Genomic DNA, 15,725 nt, shown 5'->3' on the forward strand with positions numbered 1-15,725 from the left:
TACAGCCTTTGGTGTGCTTTCCTCTGCCTTCACCTATCCTGCCTCTCATCATCGTTCCTCAGCATCGTTGGAAGTTCAGAGTAAATTCACGAACACCTTTGCAATTCTTTCTAAGCTGACTAGCAACTCGGCTAACTTTTTCTTTCTGTCCGTGTGCCTGTCCACAGTGACAAATGACTGTTGTGAGGCTGATAGACGAGCTGGCAAGTAGGCTGCCAGGTAACATAGCTCTTCCTGAGATAACTTGGTGAAATACTGAAGGAAAGGAGAACTTGGCAGCAAACTGTGATAAAAAGCAAGCAAACAGGCTAAACCTTTATTCAGCATGGAAGGGTGTCATCCACTTCCTCTGTCTGGGCTCTGAGCACTGGGAACTGACAGAGCCACGAGACAGAAAGGCCCTATGTCTCCGAATTACTATGAAAAGGATTACTCACCAAACACAGAAACAAAATGAAAACAAAAACATTGGGTCCCTTTAAGCCACCGGAGATGGTAGGATTGTTGTTACAGGCCCCCCGTTGGTTGATATAAAAGGGGCATGGACAAAAGGCTCAAGAGGAATGGCCTCTACATTGTCCCTCCCACAGAGCAAAGGCTCTCTATCATGCTCTACATCCTTAGTAAGATGCTGGCTTTCCCACAGAACACTCACTGATGAATCCTTTGCTGGCTGAAAGGGGCAGTGTAGCAGTCATTCTCTTCCAGGTCTGGCAGTGTCTCCTTGTCCAGCCTCATTGGCTTCTTAGGTAACCATCTCCGGAACCTGCTTATTTGTTTATCGATCCTGTGGCACATGGAAAGCAAGATCAAAGGGTACAGCAAGTCAGCATCACTCCGAAACATAGGAGCCATAAAGACGACTCCATATCCTCCACAGATTCTCACTACTCTGAGCAGCCTTGTTTCTCAGATGGAGAAAAGAGAGCCAGGAACTTGATAATTCTTCCAGGTTCACTAAGTGGCCTCAGCAGCACTATCTTTGAACAGATTTGAATTATATATTCACTCATGCACTCATGAACGATCAAATGGTCCCAAGGTTGGAAGGCTCCGGAAAGGAAGTAGAGAGCCCTTTACACAGATGCATAGAAGGCTACATTTTGTAGAGGTTAGCCACTCATCTTGTGTCTAGAAAATATGAGCTCAGAGAAGCCTCTTAGCTGTAGTTAACTTGGGGCTGGGGCTGGGGCAATGGGACATTGTGACTGTACACAGAACCTGTTCTTGTGGTTTCTGATGGCTTGCCTGTCACACATTCCCTCCCTAGATAGCAAACACATAGCTGGCTCTGTTGTTTTCACTGTGCTTTTCAAATGGCTTCCATGGTTCTCCAGGCCCTGGGATATCAGGACACACTGGTGCCACTATGGCTACCATGCACAGAAAATGTCATGTGAAGGAAAACAGACTAGTATTGTACTGCGGTTTATAAAAGACACTTTCCAAATTGGTATTATTCTCAGTCCTTCTGACTACTGAACACATGTAGTTTCCAACTGTCTGGTTTATAGAAATATCCCAGCCCTGTTCATAGTGAACAACTAGAAGGGGCAAAACCACACCAGACTTGGAAATGTATATGTTGCCTGCAGTGGTTACCCTGCAGAGTGTTTTCTCTTGTGAACAGGTACAGCATACCAAACAGTATCACGTGAGGTACGATCCATAGCTGTTGTTTACACTTTCCACATACAGAAGAGACCACCCAAAGGGTGATTATTCTGACCAAATTAGCCAGACTAGACTCTTGGTTTTAGAGATTGCTGTGTTTGCCGATAAAGGGGGTTACATGTGAGGGATAGAGAAGGAACAAATTTCCCTAAAGAAGAAAAATCTGCTGAGGTTCATGAAACCAAGAATGAAGACTGGGTTGAAAGAGCCTAGGAGAGGAAAAAACACTCTCATCTCTGCCACTTTTCTTTTTATTTGATGGTTTATTTAAAGATACATAAAGACATGAATAGACACAACAATAATACTCAAAACGTAGTGAGAGGATATAGCCTAGAGGGGCAGAATGACACAGTGATCGAGAATTTTAACTCAGATGTTCAGATGTCTAGATTCAAATCCTGTCTTTGTAAATGCAAACAGGTATGACTTTGTACTAAGCTTCTTTCACCTCAAGGATTTTAATCTTAAAAAATGGGTGTTATCATGACACTCAGTTGGTGTCTGGTATACAGTAAGTGCTGACTACTATTACCACAACTTACCCCTTTCTGATCACAGGTAAGAATTTAAGCAAGCAGTTGAGATTTCTGGGTAAGATGCAAAGCTAGAACCCGCCTCCCTTATTACCCCGTTTGCGAGATGAACCAGTGCAGGGAGGGACAGACATGACTCCAAAGAAAAAAAGGAAGAGCTTTAGAAGTTCACAAAGGTGCTGATAAACCATCTCAAAGGTTCAAAAACAAAACAAACACTACCACCACCGACAACAAAAAATCCAAATAAGGTCACATTATGATGAAACTGAGTTAAACAAAGCTCAAGCCACAGAACTTCTTGCCTGGGGGAGGGAAAGCTGAAATCTCATTCAAAAGGTAGAGAGATGGCGCTGGTGAGAAAAGGTTGGTAGTCATACCTTTAGGACAAGTCTGCAACCCTCACAAATCTCAAACCAAGTTGTAGATTTTGGTAAGACAGCAATTCCTCTCAGGGACAGGCCAAACACAGTAAGGGAATCCATTTTACTACTGTATATGACTTAAAGGTCAGGGGCTGGGCACTGTCTTGGGAGGGAACCCATTGTTTAAAAAGGAGCTGCCATGAGCTCTAAGTAGTCATAGCAAGCACAAGCCAGGAAGCCTGAATTTAACCTACCATACAGTCCCACAGTCAAAGACAACCTTATTGGGCAGCCGTGAGAGAGAGAGACGAGCTGAAAACCGCAGCTGTCATGACAAGCAAGAGTAACACAGGAGTTGGTAGCCCTTAGCCTAAGTCAGCAGATGGATTATACCTCGGAATCATTCTAGCCTCTCCCTACCACTCTGTAGCTCAAGAATTCTGAGATGCAGCCCTCCGGGTGAGTGTTAATACCTAGCAGCTCCTGAGAGTACAAAGATAGGTCCCTTCTCTAAATAAATTTCAGGGCTGTGATTGCTCCCCACACTTGGAATGAGCTTGGGAAACATTCCCCAGGTAGAAGATTAGCCGTCCTAGCGTGGGTAACCCGAGGAGTCTGGGAAGGTTGAAGGAACTTGTCTAAGTCACAGAACCCAGAGCTCGGTGTGGGCAGTAGAAGACCCCTAGTATGTAAGGAAGGGGAGCAACCAAAGTGAAGAGAGCTCTGGGAAATGGGAAATGTTGGACACAGGCTCGATACAGTGTCACCGCTGGAGAGACGAGTCCACAAGTTCAAGTGACCCTACACCATGCTGTGTGCAGTAGGAAGGCTCCAGGTTCTGTGGCCCAGGAAAAAGCCACGCTAACATTCATTTTATGTAGCTGTTTATGCTTCACCATCATTATGCTATCCCTATGGTTTAGTGGTCCTCCTGCTTTACTGTATTAAAAATATTTATGCTTTTAATTCTCCCTTACGTGCTTATCCAATTACATTTAAGCATTTTTTTCACTTTTATTGAACAGTCATTTCTGTTTTCCTTTCCTTTTGCTCCTTTACGGTTAGTAACATTTTCCTTTTATTCTGAAGGTCATGTTTTTATTTTCCACTGCCCTACTTCCGTTAGCTCGGTTTTTGCTTTTTGCTTTTCCTATTGTTTCGCTCTTTTCTTCTCCCCCGTACATTCCTTGCCCCTCCCCTTCCCTTTTCATCTATGTAACCTCCAGTCTCCATTATTTCCCCCTTTCCCCACCTCCTTCCTTTATTGTTCCCACTTATTATTTACACATTTATCCGAAATAACTTTTAGCTTCATAGCAGATTTGTCATGGTTCTCCCAAGTTCTTCTTTTTCCCGATTGGTGATGTAGTAGAGAGCCTTAGTCAATTTTACATGCATTTCTGCATCTTCTGACTTGGACTCTTACAGCAGCTTGTTTATAATCTGAATGATATTGAGGACTGAGCCCTCAAGAATAGACAAGTATTAGGGGAGCGGTGCTTAATATAAAATATAAAATATATACTTTTCTGAGAGTTTGAAAATGTAAACATTTCTTGAAAAATAGACTTCTGGGTAAGAGATCTTCCCAAATTCGGTAAATTGAAGCAATGATATGAACAAATTGAGAGCTAGAAATGTAAGAAACATGACATAACCAGGCCCCGAGGGTCCCCACAGTTCTTCACCTGTGGGTTGTGATCTCTTTGGGGTGTTGAATAACCATTTCATAGGTGTCACCTAAGACCACGAAAACACAGATATTTTCATTACATTTCATAACAGTAGCAAAATTATAGTCATGAAGTACTGACGAAAAAAATTTTTATGGTTGGGAGTCACCCCAACAAGCGAAACTGTATTAAAGGGTCCCGGCATTAGGAAGGCTGAGAACCGCTGCTCTAAAAGATAGAATTCCTTAACTCAGTCAACCAGTGAGGCTTAAGGCTAATATGATGAAGAAAGAATAGAACAAGCAACAATCTAACCAACTAGAAACGCAACCAGCAAAATTCCTGGGGTTGGCAAACATGTCTTCATAATAACCTTAAAAGCGAATACCTCAACTTCCAACAAAGAGGGTCAGGTTAGCTAGTTTGATAAAGAAACAAGATCTGGCAATCTAATGTCTCCAGAAAAATACCTTACTGGCAGTGATGTCTGCAGAGTTGGCCTCCAAAGACAGAAGTCCATCTACTATGCAAATGGAAACCCAACTAGCCTGCTTAGTTACTGTAATACAGGATAGAGGAGACCTCGAAACTGATATATCCAGGAGAAATAAAGAAAACCATTGCATGGTGATAAGGGGGACAACACACACACACACACATGCACACGCACACACACACGCACATGCACACACATACACATATGCACATGCAAATATGCACATACACACGAACACACACACGTATGCACACGCACACACACACACCCTCACACAGACACAGAGAGAGAGAGAGAGACAGAGACAGAGACAGAGACAGACAGACAGACATTCATACACACTTGAGGCTTCCAATTTCATAAAATAACCACTAATGATCATAAAATGCCAGATAACAACTGACACAGTAAGACAATTATAGTGGATAATTAAGTATTATACACTCATCTTTAGATTGGGCCTCCAAACTGAAAGGCATCAAAAAACTTCTGACTTAAACTACAGCTTAGTCCCCATGGACTCAAAGATATCTTCAGCCTACTGCAACCGAAAGATACAGAATGAAAGTTCTTTTAGGAGCCCATGTAACCCTCTCTAAAGTAGTCTTGTTCTAGAAAACCATATTAAAACTAACACACACACACACACACACACACACACACACACACACACACACACACACAGTAGAACCAAATCATTTTTATATATTGTAAGGTTATCCTGAGATAAGAATGAGAAATCAATAGCTAGAAAAACTCGGAAACCACTCAAATACCTAGAGACTGAGGAATACAGTCTTAATAACCAGTAAGTCACTGAAATGATCAAGAATGGCATTTGAAAGTTCCTGGAATAAAATGAAAATGGTGTCTAATTTACCATACCCTTCTGAATACCGATAAGGTAGTTCTGAGTGGAAACTTGTATTTAGCAACGTTGCTTTAAATATAGTCAGCACAGCCTGGTAAATAACCCAATAATGCACCTTGGAGTGCTCTGGTGCATATACATGTGCAGGCCAGAAGGGGGCAGCAGATCCCCTTACAGATGGTTAGAGCCACCATGTGGTTGCTGGGAATTGAACTCAGGTCCTCTGGAAGAGCAGCCAGTGCTCATAACTGCTGAGCCACCTCTCTAACGCACCTTTAAGATCTTAGAAAAACAACAAACTAAATTCCTAAGTAGTAGGTAGCAAAAAACCAATGAAATAGAACCCTAAATAATCATATATAGGATGAGTCAAGCAAAATTTAGTCCATTTAAAGATATATAAGAGTGATAGACTCTTAGCCAAAAGAAGGATCACAGAGAACGCCATTAATAAAGTTATAGATGAAAAAGTAGTGTTAGAAAAGAGTCCAAAGAAGTCAAAAGAGTCATTAGGAAATACTTGAAAGCTTAAATTTGAAAATCGAAAATCTAGAAGGGATGGATAAATTGCCAGATACATGGGAATGTGACCTACCAAAGTTAAATCAAGAAGTTATAAACACATCCACACTCAGCAATGTGATTATAGCAATCACAAAGGACCATCCACAGAGAAAAATCCAAGTTCTGGACAAATTTACTGCTAAAGTCTACAGCATTTTTAAGGAGCTAGGAAACAGTAGTTCTTACCCAATTGTTTCACAGCAAGAAAGGAAGGCACACTGTGGAGCTCACCACACGAAAGCAAGGGGACTATGCTGCTTGAACAAGATAAGCCACAAGCAAACAGGACAACTCTAAAGCAGTGTCTCCGATTAAATCTAGATATAAAAGCTCTCAATAAAATACTCGAAGATCAAATTCAAGAACACATTAAGAAGATAATAGACTATGGCACACATGATTTTATTCTAGAGGCAAAGTTAATTCAACACATGCGATAGCTCTAATACAATGGATAATTTGACTTAAGGACGGAAATCACACATCACCTGAAAAGACACTCAAAGAAGCCTTTGACAAGGCTCAACATCTCTTCCTGACGGATGCCCCAAAGGAAGTATAATAGAAGGAACCTAGCTCAACAAAATAAAGGCTGCCCGAGACAAATATGTACCCACATTCTGTGGAACGGGGGAAAAGCAGAAAGTGTTCCTTTTACAAGGGAGACTGAGACAAGGGAGCTCAGTCTCCTCACACACGATTCGTCTTTGCTAGGACAGTAAGAAAGAAAGAAGCAAGAGAAACACAAATCAAGGAGGAAGCCAAGGTGTCCCTAAGTGCCGATGGCAGGACCCATACACAAAAGGGCTCGAAAGACTCTCAGAGAATTATTGGAGTTGACATATACTCTTAGCAAAGTAGCAAAATACAAAATCAGCATACAGAAATGAAGATTTTTTTTCCTATATCAATAATGAACTTTCCAAAAGCACAAATGAATAAAAGTACAATAACATAAAAAGTAGACCTCGCAATAAGAATGAAACGTAATGACATATATGAAACCCAAAAGTTTGAGCTCTAACATTAAAAGTTAATATCAAGTTTCACGTTGAAAATGAACTAAGATAGTTTAATCATAATTTTTTTTAAAAAAGTTCGCTTTTCAACATTTCCCGTTCAAGCCATTCACTTGTCTAAATTCATTGACGCCTTCCTTAACCAGACTCACAAAGTGGGCTTCCTATATTGAGCTGGTGGCCTTTCCTTTGGCTCCTGGCTTTATTTCATTTGATTGCCTCGTAATTCATTCGAGGAAGAAGTCATTGGCCCAGAGGTTTTTCTGTGACAGGGCTTTTACCTGCCACACACCTCCAGCGCGCAGTGCTAATCGGATTGCATTTTGCAGAATCTGTTGTGGGTACTGACTAGGAAGTCAGTGAAGCTGTGTACCAGCTCTCCACGTAGACAGAAACCAATGAAGCTGTAGGAGAAGTCAAACGTAAATCCTCAATGGGAACGAAGTGGCAGCTTTCGGCAGCCAGCTGTGTTACCATGATCTGAATGAAAGGTGATGTTGGTTAAGAGCCACTATAGTGGGGTAATGAAAATGATGAATGAATTGAAAAGTGAGGGGGTAGGGGGAATGAAGTAGAGTGGTTGGCTTGGCAGGAAAGGTGAAACTGTAGCTGTTCCTATTTTGTCTAAACCCAGCGTCTGTTGTCTTTCGGCAACGTCACTAACCTTCCCAAGTTAAGAGTTATCACTGATAAGTGGCTTTTAGCCCAAATGCTTGAATTACCCTAGATGCCTAGAACAAATGAAACTCAAGACGGATGATCAAAATGTGAATGCTTCACTCCTTCTCTAAAAGGGGAACAAGAATACCCTTGGCAGGGAAGAGAGAGGCAAAGATTAAAACAGAGACTGAAGGAACACCCATTCAGAGCCTGCCCCACATGTGGCCCATACATATACAGCCACCCAATTAGACAAGATGGATGAAGCAAAGAAGTGCAGACTGACAGGAGCCGGATGTAGATCGCTCCTGAGAGACACAGCCAGAATACAGCACATACAGAGGCGAATGCCAGCAGCAAACCACTGAACTGAGAATAGGACCCCCGTTGAAGGAATCAGAGAAAGAACTGGAAGAGCTTGAAGGGGCTCGAGACCCCATATGTACAACAATGCCAAGCAACCAGAGCTTCCAGGGACTAAGCCACTACCTAAAGACTATACATGGACTGACCCTGGACTCTGACCTCATAGGTAGCAATGAATATCCTAGTAAGAGCACCAGTGGAAGGGGAAGCCCTGGGTCCTGCTAAGACTGAACCCCCAGTGAACTAGACTGTTGGGGGGAGGGCGGCAATGGGGGAAGGGTTGGGAGGGGAACACCCATAAGGAAGGGGAGGGGGGAGGGGGATGTTTGCCCGGAAACCAAAGAATTATTATTAAGTATTAAATAAATTAAAAAACAAACAAAAAAGAAAGAGTTATAAGACAGGGTGATGTTAATGACTGGCACTGTTGCTGCCATCATAATCATCATCTTTTTGACCTGCAGGCTAGTTAGTAAGTATGTGAGAAGCTTTGGAGGTTTCCAGACACTTAGCAAGCACTGATGCGTTCTAAAGGAGCGCACACCAGGGAAGTGGCAGGGAGCAATAGAACTGGATTTTTAAAACACTATAGGGTTAAACACCAAGTACTTGGGAAACAGCCGGAGGATTGGGAGTTCAAGGCCAGCCTTGGTTACCTGAGATCATGTCTTATAAAGCAAAAGCAAAGTAATAAACAAAGCAAAATACAACAATGGAAGGAGGATATTCATACTGGGACCACTGCGCAGATGTAAAATGAAATGGGGACCACCCAGGTTCTAGAAGACCTACTCTGTGATCTATGTTGTTCACAGTAATAGACACTAGCTCTCAAACAAAGTCAGTAACTTCTGTGACTTCTCCTCCTTGGCAGAACTGCTCCCAATGGTTTTCTCCCTCTAATGCCAAGAATTTGTAAATTAGGTTCTATGGTACAAGAGCTTTTGAAGAAAGGAGCAAGGTTGTAGGACCTAACAGAAGAGCATTCTGGATGACTCAGATGGGATCAAATTAACAACACGAGAAGTTAAGAGGATCATCTCTAGGTGGAGGCAGGAGAGACGTCACAGAGGGGGAGATGAGAGAGCAAAGGAATGATGTGACCCTTGTGGCTGCCTTTGAGGACAAGTAGGACGAGGATGCCTCCCTTTCAGAAGTCAAGATTGACTTTCTACCAACAGCCTGCAAGGATATTGTCTTTAGCCCTCTGATGGCATCAACTGGGACTATGCCAGCAACCTAAAAAGAGGCCTGGATGCAGATTACCTTCCTAGTGGTCCAGATGAGAGCCCAGGCTGACCTGTATGGTTTTGGTCCTTTGAAGACCCTGAGCAAAGAAATCAGTTAACAATCTAAACTTACGATTCTGACTTACGAATCAGGTGAATAATTTTATGTTGGTCTGTGCAGGACAGTTTGAGGTAATGTGTTATGTGGATGCAGCTCTTAATTACAGTGTTAGTCTGCCCCACCCTAGAGGCCAGGCTGGGGGTAGCCAGGCTCCCAAGTTAGTAAGGTTGCCACTCCACAGGTATATTTCCACCTCCCCAGTAGGGAGAACAGTCCACGTCTCTGTGCAAGGACGCAGTGAATCTGAGTTCCCCTAGGCTGCTGTCACAAACACATTTCTGTCTCTATACAGCCACCTCAGACTTCAACCACGCAAAGGAGAAAAACAGCCAGTGGGCTGGGAAGCATGAGGCTCGTGCTGGAAGTCTCCAGCCTGTCTCTGTGCCCCAGTTAGACCTATAATAAGCTGGTCATCTTCACGCTTTAGTGCTGCCATCTCCTAAATGGTCACCAATTATGTGTTCGTTGTGCTAATACTACTCTGTTGGTGGTGGTGGGGGTCGGACAACACTTCTGTGGGAATATCATTGTAAATGAATGTATCAAGGAGCATCCTAATGTGCGATGAGTATAAAACCTTCCAGATACAGGGATGAGTCCAGAGCCAGCTAGAGGCTGACTCACAGTCTAGCCGCTTAGTTTGCTAACGGTGTGCGATGCTGGGTGAGTGGGAGTGACTAGGCTTGCCTGAGATGATGGTGCCTGTCACATAGGATGGTGTGAGTATGAATCAGGACAGCGAATGCCAATGCTTACACAATTCCCTGGAGGTGCAAAGGGCCCCACTTAGTGCTGGCTCTTAGGATAAAGAAAATGATGATGACAGCGGGCTTTTGAAGTGCAGAGTTCCAATAGAAACTCAAAGGTTACAATTATCCCCTATATGCCCGGAAGGTGGGGTCACCAGGTCTGCATCACATCTAACAAACATCTCCAAACAGGAGAAGCTGGGGTTTACTGAGATATGTTAAGATGGCGAAATGAGCTAACCAGAATACATTGTATTCACCTCTTAGATTAAGCGTGCTACTTACTTCTCAAAGTCTCCCTTGCTGGGAGATGGGGTGGAAGGGAGAACCCCGTGAAGTCTTGGCTTAGTGATTTAGCATCGATTTTGCTTGGATACATTGTCACTGTTCTGTCTATCCCATTTACTGAGCAAACATCCCCTACGGACTGCACAGGCAAATCAATAAAGAGAAGACGGATTACCCACGTGGGCAAGTCTGGTCTGAACACAAGTTTATATCTTAACTACAAGGTGAGTTACTTTTGAAGAAACTTTTTTTTGGATGTGAGTCTGGGGTTTTCCAGTCTTTGTGTCAGCTAAGGTTCTAGGAAAATACCAGAAAAGCAACACGAGCCAATATGCAGGCTCTGGATAAATGGCCTCCCCTGGAGGGTCTTAGGAAGGCTTCATGTAAACCTTAGGACCTTAGGAGTGGTGATGACTAGAAAAAAGGTCACATGCAAAGGACCTTCCTCACACCTGGCATGCTGGCATGTCAACAGCCTTTTGATAGATTAGCTCACTATGCAGGATCTTGACTGAGAAGCTGTAATTGTTTCCTGAAGGACAAGAAGAAAAACTTTTCCTTTGAGTCCTTTGAGCTTTAACTATCTACAGGAAGTCAGTCAAGACAAATGACTTGACCAGACTGAATTTATGAAATGGGCCTTCCTTTTAAAATTTTTAGTTTTGAGATTATGATATTTTTTTCCCTTCCTTTTCCTCCCTCCAAACCTTCCTATATACCCCTCCCTACTCACCTTCAAATTCATGGCTTCTCTTTTTCACTAATTGTTATTGAATGCGTATCTATCCCTATCTCTATCTATAATCTCTATCTATCTATCTATCTATCTATCTATCTATCTATCTATCTATCTATCTCCTGTTAATAATGTTACTTGTATGTATGTTTTCAGGGTTGATCATATGGCACTGGACAACCAGTTGGTAGGCTCTTTCCTGGGGAAGACCATCTCTCTTTCTCCCAGCACTCTTCAGTTGCCTCTGGCTCTTTGTGTGGGGTTCGGGGCTCACAGGCATCCCCATCCAGTTCAGTGTTCATTGGTGGCTTCCTTGTACAGCTCGTGTCTGCATGGTCTTGTTGGTGAGACTTCATGGTTACAGCTTCTGACATTACAGTCTCCCAGCAAGATCCTGATCCTCTGGCTCCTAAGCTCTTCCCACCCCTCTTCCCACAATGCTCCCCTGAGCTTTAAGTGCAGGAGTGAAACAGGCCTTCTTTAGAGATGCTCGCTTTTCCCTAGACCAGCATGTGACAGACTCACATTTCCAGCAGTGCATTTTGAGAGATGATATAACAGAAAGAAGCTACGGATGAGCTCTTGGTGGTACTTTTTCTTAGCAGAGGTAGCTAATAGGCCTTGTCTGCTGCAAGTGAAGTCCTCCTGCACTGCCAACAGACAGTAGGAAGCTCGGGTTTCTTTTTCCTCTTAGAGCTGGGTCCTCTTCATTCACAGCATCTCCTTGGATAGGAATTAGATATCTTTGGAAGCTAATGCCATTCTTTTAGGTCACAGGGACACTATTTGGATCATAGCCTACATAACTTATAGACGGGTCCAAGGGGCTCTGGAACATTTACATATATTAAATTTTAGTAGTAGGGATGGAAAAATGCAAGCCATTTCTCATTCTGCCTGTACACTCTTCTGATACGATTGTAATGAACAGAGTCTGTAATGTAGAGGGCCCAGCATTCCTTCTGTCCAGTGTAACAGAGTATAAACTCAGGCAGAATGCCCACAGTGGGGGCAGAGAGCAAAGGAGTTATGAGACTTCAACTGTAATTGCCTACAATAATTGCATTTGTTACATTGTAATATTTTCTGAAGATTTTCCAGGGTCATCTTATCCTGGAAAAAAAATCGGGCAGGGGAAATATGATAAATTCTCTTCCTTTATTGGATAATTTATAATGACTATAAACCTGCCTGGAGATCAGAATCAAAGCAGTGTTTAATAGACCAGGTACATGGATAAAAAGAGCATTTATTACAGATCTATGAGTCTGAACTACACGAGTATGTTTATGGGAGTTGGGTGAGTTTATGAAATAAAGATGTTTATGGAAAAGATGTTTTGTTCTTGCTAAAAAAAATACTTTAGACTCTTTGATATGTTTATTCTGAAAGGAGATGGGTTGGGTTGGAGAGTCCTCCCATGGGTTAATTGGATTAAATATAACTTAGATGAAATTAAACAATAAATTGAGTAGCCACATATGGTATTCCAGGAGCATTTCAGAACACTGAAAGTCAAGTGTTTTGTTGCTGGGGTGCCATTAATATCACAAGTGACAGCTGTTCCTGTGAAATTGAATTTGAGAGGTAGCTACAAGGGGTGGTTCTCTTCATCACTTCAATTAGTCTATCCTGGGAAGAATCACTGAGTGTGTGTGTGTGTGTGTGTGTGTGTGTGCGTGTGTGCGTGTGTGTGTGTGTGTGTGTATCACACTTCCTTCTTAACTGCATTTTAAGTGAGTCAGTAGACACAGGGCTTTGGCAAATCCTGGTACATCAGTAGTGTCCAAAACCGAACGGCAGCATGGCAGCATTGAAGATTCTCTCCAGAGAGCCCTACCCAATGCACGTGTCATACCACCATTATTGGGGTTTCTTTTATTCTGGCACATTCTTCCAGTAGATTCCATTGCCTCAGTTCTCCCAAAACAGTAATTTATGCATGGACTATCAATGTTCTCAGTTTAGGAAATCATTTATTAAGTTATTCTTCTAGCTCTGGAAGCAAGCTCATGCTCATTCAACTATCGTCCTTCATACTTGGCGAGCGCGTGTTTGGTCATAAATGAAATCTCCTTGTGCTTCCCTCCTGTTGACTCCTGCTCTAAACCCTGGCCCTTCTTTTTCCACCTTCCATATTGCTTATCAACCCTGCAGTGAACACTCATTGCTTCTGAGGCTTTTCTACTAACTTTCATTCTATAGTTATGGGTCCTAAAAATGTGCTGTGTGCCAATAATCTCAAAACTCGGGAGGCTGGAGAACAAGGATTTCTGCATGCTCTAGGTTAGCCTGGGCTCACACAGAGAATTCCAGGCCAGCCTGATCACAGAGTGAGATTCTTTTTCAAACAACCAAAAAAAAAAAAAAAAAAAAAAAAAACGATACAAGAGACATGCTTCTTGCCTAGCCTCATCGGCATCATTTAGTGTTTAAGGGAAACCTGACTCATCAACTGTATCTAGACTGGTTGAATCAGAAACCCTGAGGATGGACCCAGCCATCTGCATTTTTAACAGCTGTTGAATAATCCTGATGCATAATTGAGAACAGCACTCCACAGAGACTGCTACTATAGCCATCATTAATGACTTGAAAGTGTGCTAAATAGATTCTCTTTTGTCACCGCCTATGAGAAGCTGAAGAATGTACGCTTCTATAGAAACTTGTCCCCAGTGTTGTTGATATCACCTGCGCCCAATTCTCCTCCTGTTGCCAGAGTGTTAGGGTCACCCTCTTCTGTCTCTTCTCCTCTCCATAATGCATAATTTAAAATGAAATTGCCACTGGATCTCTCCTCTTCACTCTTTAAATCTTTCTCAGGAAATTCCACACATTCTCCTGGCCAGCCCAGCGTTGTGGCTTCTAGGCCACTAATGTCCTATTGGATTATCTAGCTTTAATTTCCATTTGGATGGCTTCACTCTCAGTCAGTTCCAGTGGCCTGCAGGACACCAAATGCCCTCAAAATCTACTGAGTCATGATGCAGAATTATTAAAAGAAACCACCATCTTCCTCATCACACATGGTTACCTGCTGGGTCTCTACTCTTAACCTCCAGCTATATTTTTCCTATTTGTAAGTAGGGAAATTTCCTTCTCAACTCTTAATTTTCAAACACCTGTGAAATGCTGTTACCCTAAAATTTCACCATTTTAGCTACTTTGATTTTTTTTGGTGTATAAGTTACTCTGGGTCAATTTAGAAGGCAGAACTATGATTTAAAGTAAAGGCTAAAGAGAAAAGGGGAAAAATGGGTAGAGGGAAGGAGAGAGGGAGAAAGTGTGAAAGCATGAGAGAGAGAGACAGACAGACAGAGACAGAGACAGAGACAGAGACAGAGAGAGAGAGGAGGGAGGGAGGTAAAGAGAGAAGGGGAGGGAGGGAGGGAGGGAGGGAGAGAGAGAGAGAGAGAGAGAGAGAGAGAGAGAGAGAGAGAGAGCGCGAGCGAGCGAATATTCTGGTTTATTTTAAAGATTTTTCTAATTCTCAGAGCTGCTGCCATGGATGTCCCTATTTCCAGCATGTTCAACTATGAATTGGATGGCCACCATTTAAGAGTACCATGAATGATGGGACTTGCTGATATTGATATCTAGCTTTGAGATTCTGTTTCCTTTTGCTATCATTTACATCTTATTACCCACCCATCTTTCATTGTTAAGAAAATGTTTCAGTCAAAAATCAGTGTCTCTCATTTTAGCTAGACTTCTTGGTGGTGGTGGTCCTCCTCCTCCTCCTCCTCCTCCTCCTCCTCCTCCTCCTCCTCCTCCTCTTCTCCTCCTCCTCTTCTCCTCCTCCTCTTCTCCTCCTCTTCTTCTCCTCCTCTTCTCCTCCTTCTCCTCCTCCTCTTCTTCTCCTCCTCTTCCCCTTCCTCCTCCTCTTATTCTCCTTTTATGACCATCTTTCCTCCTACCTGACTCCTCTTGTACATGTATAAGATTTATAAATTCATCCGCCCCACAAGTTAGGTACTAGATGCTGAAAATTTGGAACAGAGCATGCTGTCCTTGGTTTTTCATACTATCTCAGTGAGGAGATGGAAATTCCGGCCATAGTTTATAGCATGAGGTGATGGGGATAGGTGGTACCAATGGGAGAAAAGAAAGAGGCATCTTCGATCTATTCAAAAAGTCCAATCATGGGAGCTGGTGTTTTGAAGACTCTTCTTAGTAAGAGTAAATAAAATATTATCCAGAAGGACCACTCTGCAATAATATGTAAATCCAAGTTGGCACAATGCATTAATATTGACAGACAAAAGAGGCGAGAGATGAATGAAGAAAGTTTATCCAGGTCTATTTTAAGCCAAGCGTTTTGGTTTCATTTTGGCCAAAGAAGACAGTTTGAAAGGAGCTGCAACAGAGTGAGGAATAT

At 42.6% G+C, this 15,725-nt stretch overlaps 1 protein-coding gene across 9 annotated transcripts in view; it reads right to left on the reverse strand.

Moving 5' to 3' along the window:
- The window catches only part of Ano4 (anoctamin 4), a 409,328-nt gene that overhangs the window by 112,833 nt on the left and 280,770 nt on the right, over positions 1-15,725 (reverse strand). For 6 of the 9 annotated variants that reach the window (XM_087556297.1, XM_087556296.1, NM_001106778.2 and 3 more), the window contains one exon: positions 656-787. The exons of the other annotated variants lie outside the window; for them this stretch is intronic. In XM_087556297.1, coding sequence (XP_087412423.1) covers positions 656-787 — 132 coding nt within the window. The remainder of the gene's footprint in view (positions 1-655; positions 788-15,725) is intronic. 9 annotated transcript variants of the gene reach the window in all.

This window comes from Rattus norvegicus, chromosome 7, assembly GCF_021556685.1.
Source record: "Rattus norvegicus strain SHRSP/BbbUtx chromosome 7, alternate assembly SHRSP_T2T, whole genome shotgun sequence".
In the NCBI taxonomy this organism is placed as follows: domain Eukaryota; kingdom Metazoa; phylum Chordata; class Mammalia; order Rodentia; family Muridae; genus Rattus; species Rattus norvegicus.